This window comes from Acinonyx jubatus, chromosome E3, assembly GCF_027475565.1.
Source record: "Acinonyx jubatus isolate Ajub_Pintada_27869175 chromosome E3, VMU_Ajub_asm_v1.0, whole genome shotgun sequence".
In the NCBI taxonomy this organism is placed as follows: domain Eukaryota; kingdom Metazoa; phylum Chordata; class Mammalia; order Carnivora; family Felidae; genus Acinonyx; species Acinonyx jubatus.
The window spans coordinates 19,743,205-19,765,232 of record NC_069398.1 but is presented as its reverse complement, the minus strand read 5'-3'; the positions used below and the strand labels follow the sequence as shown (position 1 = coordinate 19,765,232).

Sequence of the window (22,028 nt, the reverse complement as noted above, 5' to 3'; positions counted from 1 at the left end):
GTTAAATAGGTGATGGGCATTAAGCAGAACACTTGTGATGAGCACCGGGTATTGTATGGAAGTGTTGAATCACCGAATTGTACACCTGAAACCAATATGACACTTTGTTAACTAACTGGAATTAAAATAAAAACATAAATACATACATACATACATATGTAAAATATTATATGTTTGTAACCCTTCAATTTTTCACTCTACCAAGAAACTAAAATTAAAAAAAAAAATAATGATAATAATGAAGTGCCCCAGGTCTATCTTAGCAGCAAAGAGACTCTGTGTAGGTCTCAGATAAGGTGAAGCGGGGTAGAAGGGCTTCCAGGTTGAGGTCCAAGAGGATAGTCTGATGTGGTTTTGGAGTGGTGGTGGGTCCAAACTAATGGCCAAGAAAGAATTCTTGAGACATCTTTGGTGCAAAAAGGTGATTTTATTAAAGCACAGGGACAGGACCTGTGAGCAGAAAGAGCTGCACTAGGGCTGTGATGAGTGACCAATTATATACTATGGATTTGGGGGAGGTAAAGGCAAAAGGGAGACCTCCAAAAGACTTTCATATGCTAAAGAGGACTCCTACCATACTGGAGGCATTGCTATTGTCGAGTTAAAGTTGTTTTCCCTCTAGTAAGATATTAACATTATGACAAGACAGTTGGGAGTTTATTGGAGGAATGTTTTACTCTGCCTATCTCAAATATTTGTCAATGGGCTGCAGGTTATAAATTTAATTTTATTTGTATTTTCATCTTGCCTTTATTCTCCACATCACCATGGAGGGGAGGGTAGTGTTAGGGCTCCAGGAAATTGAGTCTATGGGTTTCTGGAGGTTAGGCTATTGATAAGATGGCCTTTTTCTTATAATTTACTAAGACATTTATAAACTTACGGAGACTCATGTCCTGAATGACTGTGCTCTGTATCAATTATCCATTGGTTTTCCCCTTTCCTTTGTTCTTGGGCAACTGTGAGTGCCTGAGGAAGGTCACATATATCCCACCTGGGGTGGGTGTAGGGGGTTGCTGGCTTGTGCTTTGCCCTCACTTGCCTTATGCTTCCTTATCAGTTCGGAAAAATCAGAAGTTTCAACCAGGGAGTCAGACTATGGGAGTCCAAGAATGCCAGACTAAGAAACCCAGATGTTTTATTTTCTGCTTTCAAAAAAAAAAAAAAGAGAGAGGGGGCACTTTTAGCAAATTTCAACTTTGGAATCAGTACATTGCACTAGATGGAAGGAGAAAGGGAGAGAGGGAAAGAGAAAAAGGGGTGAGGTGGGAGACAGAAACACTGTCTTTAGACTCTCCCCTCAATTTCATGGATAAGCACAATAAACACACAATAAACACCCCAGTAAACACACAAGAACTTCTTGCCTATTTCTCATTTTCTGAGACTATTAATCAGAACCCCTTGATTTTCTCATTCCTCGGATGTCCTAAAGATCCTTTCAGAAATAATACTCTTCCAGTCATGAGTAAGGCCCAGGATCTCAGGGATCATTTGCTCCAACTTCTCATGCATTAGTTCATTCTTTCATCCATGCATGCATTCATAGTATCTTTTAAGCACCTACTGTGTGTTAGGTTCTGGGGATAAAATAAGGAGTAATATATAGTCCCTGCCTTCACAACAACAACAACAACAACAAAAGTACCTGAGGCCCAGAGAGGGACACTGACTTTCCCAAAATCACACAACTAAAAATTCTGTGGCCGCACTGGTTCTCAAACACAACGGTTCCCCAGGGATGCCCTCTTTCCTTCTCCCCAAAACTGAGAGTTGCGGGTTACAGGAAAGCAGGTATCTCCAGGACTTGGCAGGCTAAACCGTTCCCACTGTTCGGGCGGCCCAGCTACAAAAGGGCGGGGACCAGCCCTGGGGTGTCCTCAGAGAAGCCAGGAGGTAAGAGAGGAAATGTGGGTTCCCAGGCTGCACAAAGCAGGACGCGAATGCCCGCGACCTTTTGGCGAGGAAAGATTGCACCTCTACAGCCGCCGTAGCCAAGCCGGAAATGTAGTCCCGCCATGTTTCCTGTCTAGCGGGCCTGAAGGAAGAGCTGCGAGATGGCTGACGCCACGAATCTTAATCGCCCACTGTGCTGTGAACAGTTCGGTTCCGGGGCGGCGCGGGGCTGTTTCGCCGCCGCCGACGGGAGTCTGCAGTGGGAAGCTTGGGGGTGGCGCTGGTGGGATTTCTCCGGGGCCTTTACAGTGAAACCCCAAAGACTGGCTGGCGGCGCAGGGGGTGCTCTCGGCACTGCTTCACCACCTCTCTCCAGCCTCATAGCCGTTTTCCTGCCGCAGGGCTTCCCCGATAGCGTCAGCCCGGACTATCTGCCCTACCAGTTATGGGATTCCGTGCAGGTCAGCCCGGCCGACTGGGGTCGGGGGGAGCCTATATCCACGGGTGAAGGAGGCAATGCGGGCCACCTCTGTTTCCCCATTTAGAGATTGGAGACTGAGGCCGAGAGCGGGACTGTGACAAGTTCCAGTTCACACATCTGGAAGAGCTGATGATAAATAGAATTTAGGCCATCGTGCTCCTGCGCACACTCCTCACCGCACCTTTTTTTCTTCTCCAGGCCTTTGCTTCCAGCCTCTCAGGCTCCCTCGCCACCCACGCAGTCTTGCTGGGCATAGGGGTGGGGAACGCAAAAGCTTCTGTTTCAGCTGCCACTGCCACCTGGTTGGTGAAAGGTGAGCTGGGCCCCTGGGGCCTCGCCTGTCACTGCTGTCAGCCTTGCCACCTCTCTGGCCTCTTTTTGCCCTGACTGGGAAGCCCAGCCCCTCCCTTCCCCCATCCCAGTGGTCTGGCCTCCAGTACTGGGCTGTGATGTGTATATTTCCGGACTCGTGCCTGATTGGATCTGGGAGCCAACTCTCCCCAGTTCCTAGAACAGTGCCTTGTGCCCTGTTAAAAAACAAAATTCAGCTGGGTTAATTATAAATATTTTTATTGCTTTATTCAACGATAATTAGTCGCCCACCACCAGAATGCTCTCATCCTGAGCACCAGCTTTGCAGCCACACTCAGTTCCCTATACATATTGTTCAGAGTCCGTAAATCACCTGGAGCTTGAATCGCTAAATTAATCTTTCCCCTCCTTTACCCCTAGTCTTTGTGTAGAGCTGCATAAGACTATGGTTATTGAATAAAACCAACAGCTTCCAGAAGTGTGGGAAATTTGTTCTAGAAAAAAAACAATTTTGTAATAGTCCTGAGTAGGAAAGAGGAGGTTATGGGAAGAATGAAAGGCATTTTGGAAACTCTTGGAATACTAGATGATGGTATAATTATTATAACTATCTGTTGGATGTGTACAGCATTTTTAAAAACCATTAATGAAAAGTAAAGCATATGGTTTGGTACCATGCCACCTAGAGAGTGAAGTAGAGAAGAAAAGGATTTGTGGCTGTCTCCACTGTCCCTTGTCTTTTATTACTATTCCCAGTGGGAACTTAAATCAGACCCAAGGGAGGGCCCTTTTTCAGCATGAGCCTGGCCACATCTCTGGTGAGCCTCCATGGATCTTTTAGAGGATCAGGAAGCCCATGCTTGCATCCTTACCATTAAGACTGAGCAAACTGGCCAAATGTGAGTCACCTCTTGAAAGAAGCCCTTTCTCTGATAGTGGAGAAGTGGTGATCTGTGGCTTGTTGTAGCTACCTCTTCTTTTAATAATAATAGTTGACACAGTGTTTATTATTTGCCAGTCATTAAGTGTACTGACTTTGCAGTAGCTCTGAGATAGGTATTGTCATTATCCCCATTTTACAGATAAACTAAGGCACGAAAAAAGTAACTTGGCTAGGGTCACAGCCAGTAACTTATAGGACGTGGATTTGAACCAGAGTGTGTCCTTAATTTGGACCTTTTCTGTTGCTCTGCTATAGGCTGGGTGTTTGGAATTCAGTAGTTGATGTTTTCATGTCATTTCTAAGTACCCTACTCTTTTCACCAACATGTTGCCTATGTATGTCTTAAAGTTACTAAAAAAAAAAAAAAAAAAGAGATCACTTTAAGATATGCAGAAATATCCACTTTTTAAAGCCTGCTGTTGGTATCAAAACAAGCTTTCATTAAACTGAAGCACAGAGAGGTTTGGCCACTTGGCCTAAGTTAATGTAGGGCCAGGATTTGGACCCACACCAATGGACTCCTGTGTCCCACTCTTAACTACCACTGACTTTTGCCAGTGGGATTGAGAGTGGAGCCTTGTACAATTTGTAGACAGCTGATCCCTTACTGCTGCTTAAAAATTTCTAGATCATACAGCTCAACTAATTGTAACTGAGGCAAGTAGGAATTAAGTTTCCTAGTCTAGTGGACAGTGTTGACTTTGAGATAATAGGAAGGTATGTGTCATTATTACATCCTAGTGCCAACTTCCAGATTCTGACAAGGGCCCTGCAGACTGCTGATGAAAGGTAGAATACGCCCCCTTTCTACCTAGTGGCCCTTGTATGCAGGACATACACCTTATTGGGATGTGAGTGTGCAGTCAGAAGGAAGAAAAAGAGAGTCTGGCCCAGTGAGCTCCCTCAACAAGTAAAAATAATCTGAGCATGTTCAAAGTCACTAAGTTGATCCAATACAAGAATCTTAAGTAGAACAATAAAAATTTTGTGGAGAATAAAATATACTTGAAAGGAAGAGGGTAAGATAAGTGATAGAGGGAGGAAGCCTGTAAAGCCACCTGGTGGGTATTATTTCCAGGGACACACAGGGGACAGAAATGTAGGAGCAGAGCAGGCCTGATGAGAAATGTGTTGTACACATGCCTCCTCTGAGGTAGCCACTGCTTAGCCCCAGCCAGTTGCAGTAGTAAGAGAAGGCAGGCTCAGTATTGCCATGTCTTCAGGTTCTTCCAAAAAAAGCAGGAAATGCAGATTTTCTTGTAAAATGTCCCGTTTTTATTGACTATCTTCCTGGAGCTTCAGTTGCTTCATCTGTGAAAGGGAGTGCTCTCTTGGAAGTTCATAGGATTGTTGTGAAGGTTGAAAGCAGTAGGGATTTCAGGTGCCCACCAGAGTGTTTAGTGGTGTTCCTCAAGCCCAGGGTTGGATAAAGATGTCTAGATAGAAGGCCTCACTGCCAAAGGATAGAGGTTGTGGCAAGAGGTGAGTATGTCTTTTCCAGTGGAGAATGGGGAAGGCCATCTTATGGTCCCCACCTTTATATGTTGTAGGAGACTTCCAACCCTCCTCACAGCTTAGTTTCTCTTCTCCTTGCATTTGCCACTTAAGGGTCCATGCCTTCAATTTCAAACAAGGTAAGAGTCCTCTGTCCACTGTATGAGGCCTTCCCAATTGTTTGGTTCTAAAACAGTCCTTTGTGATCCCCCTCCTGAACTTACTGAGTGCTACTCTCAGTATAAAGGGTGTAAATCAGGGGTTGGCAAACGCTGTAAAGGATGTGATGATAAATATTTTACACATTGTAAGTTCTATAGTTTCAGTCACAGCAAATAATTCTGCTACATGTCACAAAAACAGCCATAGACGGTCTGTAAATGAGTGGTCACAGCTATGTTCCAATAAAATTTTATTTATAAAACAGGGAGTAGAAGACTACAGACCACAGTAAACTGATCCTTGGTCTAAATCAATGTTTTTCATACTGATTGTTTTCCTTTTACACTGGATTTTGAGTCCAGAACCATGACACCTTCTGAGTCACTGGTATTCCCCTTACCTCACATAGTGTCTGGCAGCAAGTAAGTAGCCAGTAAGCATTTATTGTTCAAATGAAGGTCTGGCTGATTCTAGAGACTTCTCTGACTCTCTTTAGCCTGAGGAAGCCTCTCCCTCTACCCCATGCCCCCAGCTCTTTGTCATCAACCTGCAGTTCAAGTCCCTTTTTTAAAATTTATACTCTAATGAGTATCAATTAAAATTTAAATTAAAACTCACCTGTGAACCTATTGTCCAACCTAAGAACTAGAATATCAACAATAACCTCTCAACTTTCCACACAGGATTTCTTGCTTTTCCTTTTTTTTTTTTTAATAGGTGTTCCATATAGATATGTATACCAAAATACTGTATTGCTCAGTTTTAAAGCCTTATGAAAAGTGTATTTTGTTCTATGTAGTTTTCATGGCTTACTTTTTCATTCAAGATTATATTACTAGGATTCCTCCATTTTGATATGAGTAGTTGTGCATTAGATTTTCCCTGCTGTCTACTGTGCCACTGAGGGAATGTACTAGAATCTGTGTATTCTGCTGTCAGTGAGCATTTGTGTTATTCCCAGTTTTTTGCCGTTTATGTGAAGAATGTTTCTGGTCCGTGTCTTGGCATGCATGGGTGCATAGTTCTCTTGGGTACGTACTCAGGAACTACTAAGTCTAGACACTTCTGACCCCATCATACAGTTCTGTCTATCCAATATTTATTGTACCAAACTGAGCTCCTAGAGCAGTGACCCAAGGTGAATCATCTGTTTCAGTGCCAGGGTCTGCCAGGCTCAACAGCCCCCAAGGCTCTCCCTTGTTCCTTACCAGTGCTTCTCTCCCCCAGATTCAACTGGCATGTTGGGCCGCATCATCTTTGCCTGGTGGAAAGGGTGAGTTTGTCTTCCTGGTCTGGCCACTCTCCCCGGGCAGGGGTCATGTCTGTCTCATCCCTGGCTGTATTTTCAGCTCCGCCTTTCTCCTGCCAGTCTCAAGGGGAGGGGAGATTTAGGAATTACTTTATCAGAGCAAAGGAGTGCTTCATGAGTATCCAGTCCAGGGGAATCACCCTAGCAGTGAAGCCACAGAGCCATTGCTATGATCAGATCTGCCTTCAAGAGCACTGATATGCCACTCTGCTGCCCATCATGGAAAAATACAGCCACAAGGCTCTAAATGTCCTCTGCTTGTTGAAAGAGAAGCCTGAACAGGATAGTGCTTAATTCAAAAGGAATGATTTTACTCCAGAAACTACTTTGGTGGCTCAGATACCTGATTGGACTTTGTTGAGCCTGGTAGGGAGTGGACTTGGGCAAGTAATCAAGATCCTTGTCCCACATCGAGTCAGACTTCCCATTTATCTAGAAGAGTTTAAGGATCTTCTGCTGCCTGCTTCCTCCTCAAGCCAGTATTGGGCAACCTTAGTTAGGAGTGATTTATTATCTGCCAATAATCATAGGCAGACAATACCTACAATTTGTTCAGTGAGATAACTTATGCAAAGTGCATACCATATTGTGGCACATAGTAAGTGCTCAGAAAACACTAGCTGCTGTTAACAGCTCCATGCCTCACAAGCTCTGTATATATCATCTCTAATCCTTAGAACAGCTTTGTAGAGAGGATTGAATATGTACATTTTACAGATGCAAAGCAGACCTAAAAAGGGAAGTCACTTGCCCAAGTCGCACAGCTTATAACTAATAGCATCAAGCTGCTTTATTGGGCAGAGCCATAGACCAGGCCCACGGTTTTAGTCCTGCCTTTGCCATTTATTCCCTCAGGAGTTCCTCTTGTGTGTCCCATACCCCACCTAGGAGTGTTCCCTTTCCTTCCAGATTTCAAAGTAAGAACAGGGCTAAATTCTGAGCTGGTCTGAGGGCTGCAACATCCCCTGCCACTGGACTCTTGGAGAAGAGTGTTTGTGCACGGGCCAGGAGTCCCTCTGCCTGGCAGAAGAGGTATCCATCCTCTCATGTGATAGAAATGTCCTAGGCCTGGATGTCAGAGCCTGCCTCTTTCTCTTGGCCTTTTTCTTTTTCTTTTTTCTCTTGGATCCCGCTTTCCATGTGATCTGAGGGAAGTCATGTCCCTTCTCTGAGCAGGAGTTACACTAAATGTAGTTGTTTACCAGTCCAAACTATGTGGACTTCTTGCTGGGTATCCTTGACCATGTGGGAAGAAGATGGGGCGGGGTGGGGGGGGGCGGGGAGATGGCAGAGGGACCCAGGGATGACCTCTTACAGGAGGGGCAGAGGGTGAGGAGCAACCACAAGACAAATCAGTTTTTTTCCTAGATGTATCATGTGTTAGTAAAGGGGCAACACTAAGTGGCCACTGAAGGTCCTCCCAGCTAATGGTATTTCAGGCAGCAGTGATAGGGTGTTGGGATAGATGTCTGCCTGGGGTGTGGATTTTGCTGAGCCTTCAGACCTTACCTCAGACTAAGGATGGCCTGCATTGCCCACAGGATGTGTTTTCTCCTTATATCCAAATTGCAAACCAACCTCTCCTCCCCAACAGGAGTAAACTGGACTGCAATGCCAAGCAATGGAGGTAAGGAGGGGCTGAGACCGAAGGGAGGGAAGTCTTCTATTGTGAAGGTCTCTTACCTCTGATCTCTAACCTCTGATCCCTTCCCCCCAGGCTTTTTGCTGATATCCTCAACGATGTAGCTATGTTCCTCGAGATTATGGCTCCCATTTATCCAATCTTTTTCACCATTACCATCTGTACCAGCAACCTGGCCAAGGTACCCACCTCTGGGGCACCCGTATACCTCCCTTGGTGGTGATGTGTGGGCTTACTGTGGGCCCACAGGTGAGCCCAGCCTGGGCCCTGTGTTCAAAACACTTGTGGAAAAGTGGAAAAGTTCAGAGTTTTCTACTCGGACTCAACCACATTTTCTGATACTCCAGCCAGGTAGCTTCTAGTGCCTCACATATTCTAAGACAGTGTCTGAAGTCACAGGATTGGTGAGGGAGCTCTGAGCTGAAAGATAGAAAGTGTGGTCCAGTGTCAACATCTTTGAGTATGTACTGCATGTTTGGCATGGAATATAGGACCTCCCCCCCCCTTTTTTTTTTTAATTTTTATTTATTTTTGAGAGAGACAGCCCGAACAGGGGAGGGGAAGCAGACTCCAGGCTCCACGCTGTCAGCACAGAGCCCAGCCTGGGGCTTGAACTCACAAACTGCAAGATCATGACCTGAGCCGAAGTCAGACGCTTAACTGACTGAGCCACCCTGGCGCCCCAGGGCCCTCCCATATCTTCTTTGAAGAAAGCTGCACAGAATTAAACAACTATTTATAGAATTATAGCTACAGGTATTCCAGATGAGAAATGTAGGGGGCTGCAAGAGGGTTGAGCAGAAGTTCTGGCCTAGTCAAGAGATGCAGGAAGACCTTTCCTGGGCCTGGGTCCTGAAGAATGGGTTTAAGGTAAACAGTGGATGTTTTTGAGCAGAAGGAATAGTGTGGGTCATGGTTCAGTGGCAAGACAAAACACAAAGTGAGTGGTAAGGCTGGAGGGTGACATGGGGTGAATGTGAGCTCTTCCTCTGCCAAGCTGCTCACCCTTACAATTCCTTCAGGTTGGCTGCATCCAAATGAGAAAACTGGAGCATAGCAAAATTCAGTAAGAGCTTAGCCTGTCTTCACCAAAGGTTAAGTACCTGGCACAGAGCAGTGACTCAAGAAGACATGTTAAGATCCATCTCAAAAGCGTACCTATCTGTTCACAATCACTTTAGAGCAGTGCTTCTCCATGGTGACATTTCAGATACAACAGTTCTTTGTGTGGAGTACATTTAGCCCAGGTACCAGTAACTGGCCCAGGCATGTTGCCCTGAGCACCCCCTCCAACCCCAGAACAGGAAACACCAGAGAAAACCATTGCTTGCAGCTGTGAACCAACGATTGCAAGCTCTGCCATCTGTTTCAAGTTAGGTATTATATTCTGCCCTTAGGGCCTCAGTCTCTTCATCTGTCAAATAAAGGAGTAGAATAGGGCCATGAACTTTCCCTGACCACCCCCACCCTTTCTAGAGTTCTGGTCTCCGTGACTAATACCTCTGTCCCTCAGGTACACCATCCAGAAGGCTGGTTATCATCCATGCCTGTCTTCCTGGCCCACTATCCCCCTCAGCTAAACCTCTATTTAGTTCTGTTATTTTTCCTTCCTAAATCTCTCTAACCCATTCACTCCACCTGTGCGTCACCTGGTGGTTCCTTATTGCTGGAAAAGCATGGTTGCTTCCTAGGTAGTCTCCCTGCTTCCGTTCTGCCTCTCTTCAGTTACTTCTCAGAGCAGCCCATAATCCTTTTAAGAATGGAAATCCAATAAGTTCACTTCCCTGACTGGTGGGTCCTAGGATAAAGACTAACAAGGTTTGCAAGATTCCACGTGATCAGGTCACTCCAGCCTCAATTTGTACCACATCCTCTTACCTTTGAACATTTCTTCTGCCTGCACGACAACTTGTTTATTTATTGTCTATTGATTTGTAGATTTCATGAGAACAAGGGTTATATCTAAGTTATGTCACAGCACTAAATCTGTGTCTGGCATGTAAAAGAGATTTGATAAATAATGAGATGGATGACAGTGATCAGTGACCCTTATTGATGAGTTCTACCATCTTAGATCTCAGGGATTGAGGTCCAGGTACACTGGGAGGTCAGGACCATCACTGTGGGTTTTGAACTGGCCTGGAAGACTTGACTAGTCCTCCTCTGGGACAGGAGGAGAGGAATTTGGTATAGGCAGAATGTAAGCACAAAGTTGGAAACCAGACTGGGCCTGGGAGCTTAGCAGAGGGGTGGGTGCAGCCAAAGTAGGAGTTGCAGGCTGGGGAAGTTCTGAGCTAAGAACAGTCTGTGGGCCTCCACCTTGGGGAATGAAATGGAGTTCCTTGGGACTGGGTCATAGGGAGATATGGCAGGCAGAGCTTTAGTTTTCTCCAGGAATAAGAGGGGAGGGGGACCTAGTGGAAGTATGGGGATGAGAACAAGACACTAAGGACAGCATTCAGAATTTTGGTGTTTGGTCACCTGGTGCCTGGTTTTCTCAAACTGGTTTGGGTCATTTACTCAGCTCAGCCATAGAGGTGCCTATGTTGCCATAACACATGGCCATTCTGACCTTCACTCTCCCTTTTCCCACCTAGTGCATTGTGAGTGTGGCTGGTGGGGCCACTCGGGCTGCCCTGACCATGCACCAGGCCCGGAGAAACAACATGGCTGATGTGTCAGCCAAGGATAGCAGTCAGGTGAGCAGCTGGAATTGGGGTTGGGGGGAGTTGGAGCGGGGAGGCAGGTTAGGCCATTATTTGGGAATATGGAGAGATGTACCTAAGTGCTCCTGAGGGTAGATAGGGGAGACACAGGAAGAAGTCCCTGCTCTTGACTCAAATTGATGGCATGAGTTCTAGTGGCAAAAAGCCCAAGCTGATCATCTCAGCCCCTCCTTTCTCCCTGTGTGGCCAAGAGTGGGCCCTTGCCCTGACCTTCACCCTCTCTAGGCCATAGTCCCAAACTGAGAGGAGGATATCTGGTCATGTGTCCCATATGTTAAAGCACTTGGCAAGTCAAAAAGTGCTCAGCATATGAGATGGCTGGGGTCATTGGCCAGGGGTCTCCACTTGACACTATTGTAGGCCTTTCTGATCCAGCCCCTCATCAGACCAGAGCACCCTCAAGTAGAGGTGGGGACACCCCTAAGGCTGAATTCAACAGGTATTGGATCCCCCCAAACCCCTGTGCTAAGTGCTTATGTGCATTGCACTGTTTAATTCTCACACAACCCCATGAGGCAGATACTATTATTATCTCTGTTTTACAGAAGAGGAAAGTGAGGCCCAGGTTAGAAGTGTGACACAGTTTTCTTTGACAGTGAAGCAATTTAGAAATCTCTGTTCTGTCCAGTACTACTTTCTGTCCTTCTCTTAAATTGTTTTGCTCAGTTTCTAAATAGAAAATTTTTAAATTTAAAACTAACTCCTTTCAATAATATTAACACAACTAAAAATATTAACACGAGCTAATATTTATTGAGCACTAACCATGTGCCAAGTATGTCATTTATATGAACTCATTAAATACTTACGGTGGCCTCATACAGGAGGTACTCATTGGCTTCTAAAGAAATAAGTCAGGTTCAGTGACCCTGGGTACCTTTGGGCACATCCCTTCTCTCAGGAAATGGTTGAACCAATTCTTCCCTGCTGTCTTTTCCATAGGTTGTTAGGAAGAGAGAAATAAGTATAACCCGTGTCCTGCACTTTAGGATCTCCCAGCTTCATGTCTGCTCTCACCTGCTCTCTTTCTAACCCCCAGCTCTCCCCATGTCCCCAAGCTGTATTTTCCAAGTCCCAGGGCTTCCTCAGTCTGCAGAGGCAGGAACACATCTCAGGGCCAACTCAGGACATGTGCTCAGCCCTGTAGCAGGCCCCTGCTTTCTGCTGATGTTGCTTTATTGCCACCTGATGTGGCCACTGGAAATGACTGTTCCCACCTAATGGAGAAGAGGTCTTCCTGCTCCTGTGCAACCAAGGTCTCATCTCTTATTTACCATGACAACCACTGCCTTATTTCCACAGCCTGCCCCCTTGCCAGGAGACCTGGGTAAGAAGAGCTCTCCCAGCTTCAAGACCAACTCTCCCTTGGACCCCACTAGTCAGGGCCACCAAACCAGACTCTTCCTCCCTCATGTTGACTTAAGGGTAGATGTTTGTCACCCTTGGGTGAGCTCAGTCAGACTATCTCAGGCCAGCAGAGGGTTCTAGTAACATTGATTCTCAAGAGAAGAGGTTTGGATCTTGAGCCTTCCTGGATGGTTCCTTGACCCTTTTGCAGATGTGCCTCCCAGTTTTTGCATACCAAGGGTCTGAGGGGGGATCAATCTTTTTAAGCCACCAAATAAAAGTACTTCCCTATTCTGTGGACATTCAGTTGCCTAAGCGTAGGACTACTCTGGTGACTCTTGCAAAACAAAGAAGACATGTTCCAAGGATATTGTATGTACCTGGACAGAGAAGCATCTCGTATCTTAAATGACAACCCACTCAGCAAAAACATTACAAACTTACTAAGGCACCCTCATCAGTGTAGGGAAGCCCTGGGATGTTCTGGAGCAGGGAGGAATGTGATGAAAGGCACTCAAGGATATGCAGCCTGGCCTGGAAGGAAGACCTCTAATTTCCAACCCCTCTGCCTTTTTCTAGGAGACACTGGTAAACCTGGCAGGGCTCCTGGTCAGTCTCTTGATGCTTCCCCTCGTGTCAGATTGCCCTGGGTAAGCCGGGATCAAGGGCAGGGAAGAGGTGCCCAGCTGGGTCTCTGCCCCTGTTGACCACCTCACTCTCTCACCCCAGCTTCAGCCTTGGTTGTTTCTTCTTCCTCACTGCCCTTCACATCTACGCCAATTACCGGGCAGTCCGAGCCCTTGTCATAGAGACCTTGAATGAAGGCCGACTCCGGCTGGTCCTGAAGCACTTCCTTCAGAGGGGAGAGGTACTTGGCCCCACTTCAGCTAATCAGATGGAGCCACTGTGGACAGGTGATCCACCCCCTTAGTCTCAAGTACTGTCTCCCAGTCTCTCCCCCTGTCTGGGCATCCTGACTCCTGACATCCAGCTTCCCACAGGTTTTTGGCCATCTCAGTCTCTATCCCTGGGGGTCCCCCTACACCGCTTGACCTCCAGGTAAGTGGCTCAGTGTCTCCCACCCATCAGTACTGCCCTCCCACCCTCCCCGCACATGCTCTTTATTACAGTTACACTCTGGCCTCCCCTGATTGGGCCTCACCTCTCTATTCTAGTTTCTTTATTTCTACTGAGCAGACTTGGGGTCAGCATGGATGCTTGAGGGGAGCAGGGTTGTAACAGCAAATACAAGGGATATATTTGTTAGATGCAGGAAGAAAAAGATAGATATGGGGTACGTGGGTAACGGCTGAGAGATGGGAAGTAGGTGAAGGACAGATGAGGTAAGGACAGTTCAGTTGACTGGATGGTTACTCCTGCTTTTCTTTCTCCTCCTCCCACCCTTCACTCTCTTCTTTCCCTCAGTGTTTTTGACCTGCAACAGCTGGTTGAGGGACACCAAGAGCCCTACCTCCTTCGCTGGGACCTGTCACAAAGTAAGTGTGCCGTGCTCTTCCAGAATTAGATTCACCCTTCTGAGGTCAACTTCTCATTCCACCAGCTCCAGAGCCTCAAGCCCTGAACAGTTTAGAGGCTGCCTGGTATCCTGGAGGGAGCTCTAGACTAAAACTTAGTGAATTCAAACTATAGCTGCAAGCCTCAATGAAATGCACTTTGTCCCTGTGTACTTGCCTTACTTGCCTGTGTGTTTTTATGAGAAAGGCAATTAAGTAAAGCACTTTGTAGATTGCAACATACTCAAATAAGATCATGACCTTTGGTTACCCCTGGAGAACTATTCTCTCCCATCCTCTCTTCCTCACCTGTTGAGGAAACAAGTATTGGAGTTTACTGGTCAGCTGGTTGTGTGCTAAAAGATGCTTCTTCTTGTTGGACATGCAAAATAAACCCACCTCGTGAGCTGCTATAAAGTTGTATTTGGAAATTGGGCATTTCAGTTTGGCCAGACATTGGGAACAACAGGAGAAAAGTTGGAAGAGAAAAGGGTGAAAGATAGCCTCCATCCATGCAGGCCAAGGCCTCAGGGCAGATAAGGATGAAGCAAGGTGGTTAGTTTGAGAATGTTTTGGGAGGTGGCCCTTCCCTAGCACCAGTCTGTCTTGGGTTTCTCCAGACCAGGTGCAAGTCGTTTTGAGCCAGATGGCAGGCCCTGAAACCATCCTAAGGGCTGCTACACACGGGCTGGTGCTTGAAGCCCTGCAGGAAGATGGGCCCCTCCCAAGAGGGCTGGAGGAACTGAGGAACCAATTACGGGCAGGTAAGCACCTCACAGTGTAGACTGTTGATGGCTGAAAGAGGCATAGAGAGAGGAAGGACTCTTCCACTTGGGGACCTGAGAACTTCTGGGTCTGCACCCCCCTCCAGGTCCTGAGAAAGACAACTGGGTCATCGTCAGGGACACACACCAAGTGTTGGACAAGCTATTCCCAAAGTTCTTGAAAGGTAACATTTTTAAGCCCCATGGCTCCTTGGCTTCTGAGGCCTCCTCCCCAGAGGCTCTGCCTAACGCTATCCCCACACCTCTAGCTTTGAGGTGGAGGACCTGGATTCTCTCTGTGATCTTAAGTCTGGACCTCATTTCCCCGTCAATAGGATAGGGAGGTAGAATTGGTCCCAGAGGCTGTGTCATGTTAGCAATTTGTGTAATCCCAATTGGCATTGAAGAACTGGGGGGAGGCTCACAAATGATGATGATCTTTCATTTAGCACCTACTCCATTCCAGCATTTTTCCATATACTAACTCAGTGACTTCATGCTGCAGCCAGATGAGGTTTTAGCCCCGTTTTGTGCCAGAAACTACCCCGCAGAGGCTGGTAGAGCCTGGGCAGTGCACAGAGCATGTACCTGGCTTGTGCCACTCCTTACCACTCTCCCCCGGGTCAGCCTGGAGTCTTCTCTTCAGCAGTCCCAGCAGCACCCTTATGACCTCTCCCCAGGACTGCAGGATGCAGGCTGGAAGACTGAGAAGCACCAGCTAGAGGTGGATGAGTGGAGAGCCACATGGCTTCTGTCTCCAGAAAAGAAGGTCTTGTGAGGTGGAGGCCCACCCAGGTCTCAGGACAGGAGCCTGAAGCAAGCACACTTTGGCCACAGCACAATGTGGGAACAGCAGCTTTATTTTTGCTTAGGGGAACTGCTGTGGCAGTTTGGCCAAGGCCTCATGGGGTATGACTGCCAGTCAGGTAGACTGGGCCCCTGGCAGTGGAGAGAAAGGGAACCAGGGCCTTCCCCCTCCCTCTCCCTGCCCTACTCCCTTCTCACCACTGCAGGCTCCCCACTCCCATTCATTGTGAAGCTGAGCCCTGCCCTGGCAGTGGCTCCTGGTGTCCAACACGGTTGGCCTCAGGCATAAAAGCCCCAGAGGAACGTGGCCACGGCCATCATTAGCAGGGCATTGAAGTTGACCACACGGGCCCAACTCGAGTCCTCACTGATGTCCTCCAGCCGCCTGGCTGCTGCAGCCACTTCCTCCTGGGTAGGCGCTGGGGGACTACCTGCCCCAGTCCTGCTCATTCCACAGAACCAGAGCAGGCACCGGCGGAACATGCCCGGTGTTGGGGACTGGGGCTCTAGGGAAAATTGACACCCTACAGTTAGTTTGAGGAAACCTGGCTCCCCTAGTCCTTAGCCCCGCCTCCTGAAGCAGTGCCTTACCCTCCATCTCCACTGCATGTTCAGGACACCCATTCTGTACAGGGGGTGAAGTTGAACCTTCTAGCTCATCGGCATCCAGGTCTTCCCGCTGCTCCTTGCTGTGCCGTAGACTGAAAACCAGGCGGTGGAGCTGGGGAAGGGAGTGGGGACCAAGTGAAAGTGCTGTTCCCCCACCCCAGACCCTGAAGTCTCTTGTCCACCTGGTACCCCCTTAGCACCCTCGGTCCAGCCTGTATACTTAATCCAGACTCCGTTCACTCAAACCCAACTTTCCATGGCTGCCCTTTGCCCTCATACTAAACCTAGGCCTTTCAACTGTGTGTTTAAAGTTCTTGGCCCTGCTCACCCCCTGCTTCATCAACCCAGGTCCCTCTACATTCAAATTGTAGTACTTTAGACCCTGGTCTTCTAGTCCTGCTAATAGTGTACCTTCCTGTGGATATTTGTCCACATAGTTTCCTCCTGCTGCCTTTCCCCCCTTCTCTACCGGCCTATCTTTCTGCCCAGCTCTTTTGTCCTGGCCCCCAATCAACCCTACCCTGGGGCATCTGCCCTGCAACAGCATAAGACCAAACTCTTTGTGGGCCTTCAAAATGGTACTCTGCCCCTCTCAGCCACCAGTCAGATCCTGTGTTTTGAGTTCCACAGGCCATGCCAGGGACTTTGTCGGACAGTCTTCAAGCCACCTCCCCCCAGACCACCTCAAATAAATGTCATTTAAATAAAACATTGTTCTTGCTTTACAAATGCAACTTCCAACTGGACTCCCAGCCTACCCTTAATGAACGCTCAGCATAGAAATTCAGGTCTTCCCCACTGGGCATTCCTGGAAGTGGACTGGCAGACTAGGGGTAGAGAGGGCTACACTCACACACATGGTGCATGTTTGGTACCCATCCAGAAGCTGGCACTTACATGCTTGCGTGGGATAGGTGCTGTGCACAGTGATACTACAAGGATGAGGAGGCCAGAGCAGACGAAGAGCACAATGGCAAAGTAGAGGTAGTGCACACGGCAGAAGAGTGCTGGGCATGTGGAGGGTCGTACACAGCTGCCCGAGCCAAAGGAGAACTCGGGAATAAGGCGTGCCAGACCCATAAACAGGCCCCCAATCAGTCCCCAGAAGGCACCCTGCCAGGGGAGAGAATGTCAGCCTCTTCCAGGTGTCCCCAGTTCTGACCCAAGCTAACAACCTACACATAGGCTTACCTTCTCATTGACACGGGGCACAAAGAGCGCCAGCACAAAGACAGCAGACACAGGTGGCGCCAGGTAGCTGGACACTGCCTGGATGTAATCAAAGAGCTGCCCTCCCTGCGCTGCCTGCACCACGGGTAGCCAGGCCACTGACACAGCCACAATAAACACCACCCAGAGCCTGCAGTGGGTGGCCATCAGCAGATTACACCCAGGACCCCCATCTCCCCCAATCCTCCGAGTGTTCTCTGCCCCCACCCCAAGGCTGATTTGTGGGGCAGGACCTGGGGGAAACCCAGGCCGCACCGTCCTACTAGCAGCAGCTCACGGTCCCCTGCGTGGGGCCGCAGGCGCATGTAGATATCCATGGTGAAAAGCGTGCTGCTGCTGTTAAAGATGGAGGCCAGTGAGGACATGAGCGCAGCCAGCATGACCGCCAGCATGAGTCCACGCAAACCTGCAGGCCGATTGTAACTGTGAGTCCAGGGCCACCAACGTGTCCCCAGGAGGGTGCGGGCTTGGCAAGGGGTCACTCCTCCCAGTGGCAATCGCCGCAGTGCACCTGCCCTCACCATTGGGCATGAGTTTCACGACCAGCCGCGGGTAGGCAATGTTGGAGCAGCCCACCTCAGTACCGCACACACGCTTACACACCTCGGGCACCACGCACGCCACCTCATCTGCAGGCAAGAGAGCGTGACATGGCTAGAACGGGACCTTGTCTGGGAACTCGGATCCCTGAAGTGGGGATGGGAGATCCTAGTGGAAAAGAGATGGGACCCCTCGTGGGAGGTGGGACTGGGTGACTGGATTCCCAAATCAAAGGACAGTAACAGAAATGGAAAACAGGCACTTGAATGCATGCAACAAGAAAGGGGCTGGATGGGGCACAGGACACTTGATGGGGGTGGGGTTGCAGACGTTACCCGGATAAAGAATGCGGCTGATCATGCCTGGCATGACCATGAGGAACATGGGCATCAGCTTCAAGTAGCCGCACAGTATGCAGCCCGCCTTGATGTGAGTCAGGTTCTTCCCGGCCAGACAGCGCTGCACAATGACCTGGGGCAAGGTCAGTTCAACAATCTGTGACCAGTCCTGGATTCCCTGCCCCTCAGGCTTTGCCTTAACTGGTTGCCCTAATTCAGGCCTGCCTCTGGCTCAGCAATTCACTTGCTGGCAATTCGCTTTCACTTACAGACCCAAATTCTTTGGATCCCAGTGGCACTGGTTTAACTCCATCCTGGCCAAGTTCCCGACCCCTCAGACCATGCAGTGGGGCTCCCACAGATGTGTTCTGGCTCCACCCATCTCAGCCCTGCTCATAGCGGTTCTGGTTCTGCCCCGGCCTAGCTCCCGGCTAAAGCCCTGACCCCGCACCTGGTCGCTGCACCAGTACCAGCCTGAGACGATGGTAAGACCCAGGAGCAGTGCAGGCCACGGCAAGTCCCCTGTCACAGCGTCCCGGAGCAGGTGGTAGGAGTCGGGCCGGGGTCGATAGCAGGAACTCGAGATGTTGCCCACAGCCGGATCCTCAGAAACTGTCAGCGACGTCATTGCCCCCAAGTATTTGTCGAAAAGCCCCGAATACCCGCCCACCTCGTGGAAGGCTGTGAGGACAAGGCTGTCAGGGGACCTGGGGCCCACGCCAAGGCCCTCCCTAGGACCCACATGCTGGAGACATGCGCTGCCTCTGCTCCCAGGTGGAGAACTCTGCAACTTGCAACCTCCGTGCCCCTCCCCCACTGGTTGAGCTCCGTACCGTAACCCATGAGGACGAAGGCCCCGCCAAGAATGACGAAAGTCTGCAGAGTATCCGTGTACATCAGTGCTGCCAGCCCTCCTGCAAAGGGTCTGGGTTAGTGGAGACAGCCCAAATAGGCTGCCCCGCGTACATATGGTGTCTTTGTGCAAATTTGAAAACTGTGCCCCTTCCTGGAGAGCAAATTTCAAAGAAATAGCCCATTCTTCAGACTCATGTACCCGGGCATCAGGAGGCAGGGCTTAGTGAGCCGAATGTGCTTCAGTGACGCTCCCAGCACATCTCCCCAGCCCATTCCTTCCCTAAGCCCCTGCCACAGCAACCTGTCACAGTGTAGATCATGGTGATGCCCAGAAGGGCAATGACGGAGGCATAGATGTTCCAGCCCAGAGCCTGTTGAATGAATACTGCCCCGGAGAACATGTCCACCTTGGGGGAAGGAGTGATTGCACAGGTCAGGACCCGGGAACCAGGGCAAGGGACCCAGGTCTATCTCCTTTCCAGACCATGACCCTATGTGGCCACGCTTCAGAGGTTCTCTCATTTTTCGAAGGTCTGGCCTCCCAGGTCCCACCTATTGTGGCCCCAGCCCCAAAGCCTACTCCTTCCAGACCCTACCTCCATCATGGTTCTTACAGTGATTTTTCCTTGGTCCCGCCCCTTCCAGGGCTTTCTAGAGACCTCCACTCCGTGAATCCCGCCCTTCCAGGGCCCCTCCATGAGTGCGCACCGAAATCTTGGTGAAGATGTACAGAAAAAGCGAGAGCACTGAAAGGTAGAGGCGAATACGATGGCCTCCGAAGCGCTTGCGCAGGTACTGTGGCATGGTAATAACACCCGCAGTCAGGTACACGGGCGCGAAGAGCCAGCCGAGCAATAGCACCACGAACAGCGCCTGCGGGCACAGCATGACAGCTGAGAATGACTGAGATCCTTCCTTGAGTTAGCCCTCCCCTTAGAGTCTAAGAGACCTCTTCCTGAATGTGCTACACCAAGGAAAGGTCCAAATCGGGGCTCAGAGGATACAACTGCAGAGGATGTCCCTGGGCCCTGGGCCCTGGACATTAAGGGACAGGGTCTTGACACCTTCTTGGGCCTTTAACTAGAGCCCTGCCAATCCTCCCAAGCCAGTTCTTCCTAAGATGGGTCCTATCCCCCCACCCCCCAGCACATGAATACAACCATAGACTCCTCAGCCTGATCTCAGCCTCTGCCAGGAAGGGCGACTTCTCCTCTTCTCTTCACCCACCCAAACTTTCTGTCCCTCAAGACTCTGCTTAGAGGCCTCCTCCTCCAGGAAGCCCTGGTCTCCCCAACCCTCAAAGACAAGCCTCAGTCCCAGAGCTTTGTCTCCTTCCCACTTCTGCAGGGGGCTTTAATTTGGTCCAGAGATCCTCACAGGCCACAGATTCAAGAGAGCATCAGAGTAAGGACTTCACTATCTTTAAGGCTCTTCACCCCACTTCAGAGAGGAGTAACTCAAGGCCACAGAGGGTAGTAGCTGGTCGAGGCTTAGACAGCAAGTCAGGAGCAAGACCTACCCCTGCCCTGAAAGTGGTCATCTCCAATGTTCCCCTGACTCCAAGCAAGATGTGCGACTCTCACTCAAAGCCCAACCACACCCCACTACTGGGAAGTCCCACATCCAGTCTTATATGCCCCCTGCTTGGAGCAGATGTGACAGTTCCAGGGGCTCCCACTGGGGTGGGGGTTATTGGCAAAAAAAAAGGGGGGGGTCTCACATTCCACTCAAATCCAGCCACAGCCAAGCCGCTTGCAGCACCGGTCCCTGCGAGGCCCACAAAGTGGCCACTGCCGATGTTGCTGGCAAAGAGAGAGGCCCCGACCTAGATGGCCAGAGGTGGGGGTGAACTAGGCTGCTTCTCTAGGCCTCCTCCCACTCCATGGCACAGCCTCTCTCACCGGCCACCACACCATGCTTCGTCCCGCGAGGAAGTAGCCGCCAACGGTGCCTCTGTTGGTTCTGCACATGGACTGAGGGACAGGAGTGGGAGGAGACTTGGGTTCAGGGCACATCTTTGGACCTCATTAGCCTTCTCAACACATTCCTCAGCCTTGTTTCAGGCTGAAGATTAACCAGTCCTGGGCTCTTTTGATGGTTCCCACCCAACCCCCTGCCCCAACCTCCTCCAAGGCACCCAGAGTAACCCAGGCCCCAACCTAGTGCCCAAACACCCACATTTAAGTGTGGCTGGATTTGACCTGACTTTTCCTGAGACCTTGAGTCATGAATAGGCTTCTGGTCAGATATGTAGACAGGGGAACAGAGACCTCATTTAGAATGCTGTCCCTGATGGAAATCCACTGACCCCTTCAAATAGCCCAATCCAAAGGTGGGAAGACAAGGAATGAGTGTTGGATGCGCCTTCCTGAGGCTATCAAAAGACTTGCTTGCCCCTCAGCCGCAGGTGTCTCCCTCAAAGAACCAGGCATCTTGCCCCTGCTGAACATAGGGTCTGCCTGAGACTTTTCCCCCAGGCCCAGAATCCTGACCCCCAGAAGCACCCTAATTTCTCACCCACAAGCCGACACCAATGACCAGCAGGAAATAAGCAGCAATGACCAGGATGTCAGCAAGGTTGTTAATTAGGACCCTCTGGTTTCCCAGTCCTGGTGCGGAGCCTGCCTCCATGTGTTCCTCCATTCTGCCTAGGATCTGTCCCTCTAGGGACCAGCCCCTGGATTTCCCCAGGAGAGGGATTAATGGTTACCTCAGGAGCAGTGAGCCGACAACTCCCCCAGGTCTTTTCTCCCCTCCCCAGCTTCATTTAGCTGAGTCAGGTCACATCAAGGCCGAAAGCTCATCTAGTGGAGTTGGTCACTTTCAAGTTCAGGAGCACTCTTTCCTGGGCCTTAGCTCCCATCCCTGCCCCAGTGCCCCAGACTCAAAATCTCTCCTTTCATCCCCTAAAATTGCTCACCCTTCAGCCTTGATCTAGGGAGTAGGGCTGAGCCAATCTCCTGATTCTGACTAATCCAGAGGGATCACTTTCAAACCCAAATCTGACAGTGTCACTCCCCTGCTTAGAAACCCTTCCCAGTTCCCCATCATACTAGGAA

The 22,028-nt window shown here is 49.5% G+C and overlaps 2 protein-coding genes across 11 annotated transcripts; one reads left to right on the top strand and one right to left on the bottom strand.

Annotated features, from left to right (window-relative positions):
- The first annotated feature begins 1,998 nt into the window (after positions 1-1,998).
- Positions 1,999-16,715, top strand: RUSF1 (RUS family member 1). Of its 5 annotated transcripts, none has more exons than XM_015076905.3 (13): positions 2,003-2,357; positions 2,576-2,690; positions 6,516-6,561; positions 8,192-8,224; positions 8,315-8,420; positions 10,837-10,938; positions 12,892-12,962; positions 13,042-13,226; positions 13,314-13,371; positions 13,738-13,808; positions 14,447-14,590; positions 14,698-14,775; positions 15,271-16,715. In XM_015076905.3, exons 1-13 carry the CDS (start codon positions 2,058-2,060, stop codon positions 15,366-15,368), a joined length of 1,407 nt encoding a protein of 468 aa, XP_014932391.2. In that variant the 5' UTR covers positions 2,003-2,057; the 3' UTR covers positions 15,369-16,715. The 5 variants fall into 5 exon arrangements, with proteins under 5 accessions (XP_014932394.2, XP_014932392.2, XP_026907420.1 ...); XM_015076907.3 differs by having other exon boundaries at positions 2,022-2,357; positions 8,139-8,224; XM_015076906.3 differs by lacking the exon at positions 14,447-14,590 and having other exon boundaries at positions 2,000-2,357.
- Positions 15,433-21,849, bottom strand: SLC5A2 (solute carrier family 5 member 2). 6 transcript variants are annotated; one of them, XM_027051617.2, is made up of 14 exons: positions 21,487-21,827; positions 20,871-20,942; positions 20,690-20,794; positions 19,678-19,842; positions 19,271-19,376; positions 18,948-19,028; positions 18,566-18,795; positions 18,112-18,247; positions 17,758-17,865; positions 17,492-17,642; positions 17,198-17,366; positions 16,904-17,119; positions 15,989-16,118; positions 15,433-15,903 (listed from the first exon to the last, which is right to left on the bottom strand). In XM_027051617.2, exons 1-14 carry the CDS (start codon positions 21,610-21,612, stop codon positions 15,677-15,679), a joined length of 2,022 nt encoding a protein of 673 aa, XP_026907418.1. In that variant the 5' UTR covers positions 21,613-21,827; the 3' UTR covers positions 15,433-15,676. The 6 variants fall into 6 exon arrangements, 5 of the variants coding, with proteins under 5 accessions (XP_026907418.1, XP_053069800.1, XP_053069801.1 ...); XR_008294760.1 differs by having other exon boundaries at positions 15,765-15,903; positions 16,904-17,039; positions 21,487-21,844; XM_053213825.1 differs by lacking the exon at positions 20,690-20,794 and having other exon boundaries at positions 21,487-21,842.
- Positions 21,850-22,028: the final 179 nt, after the last annotated feature.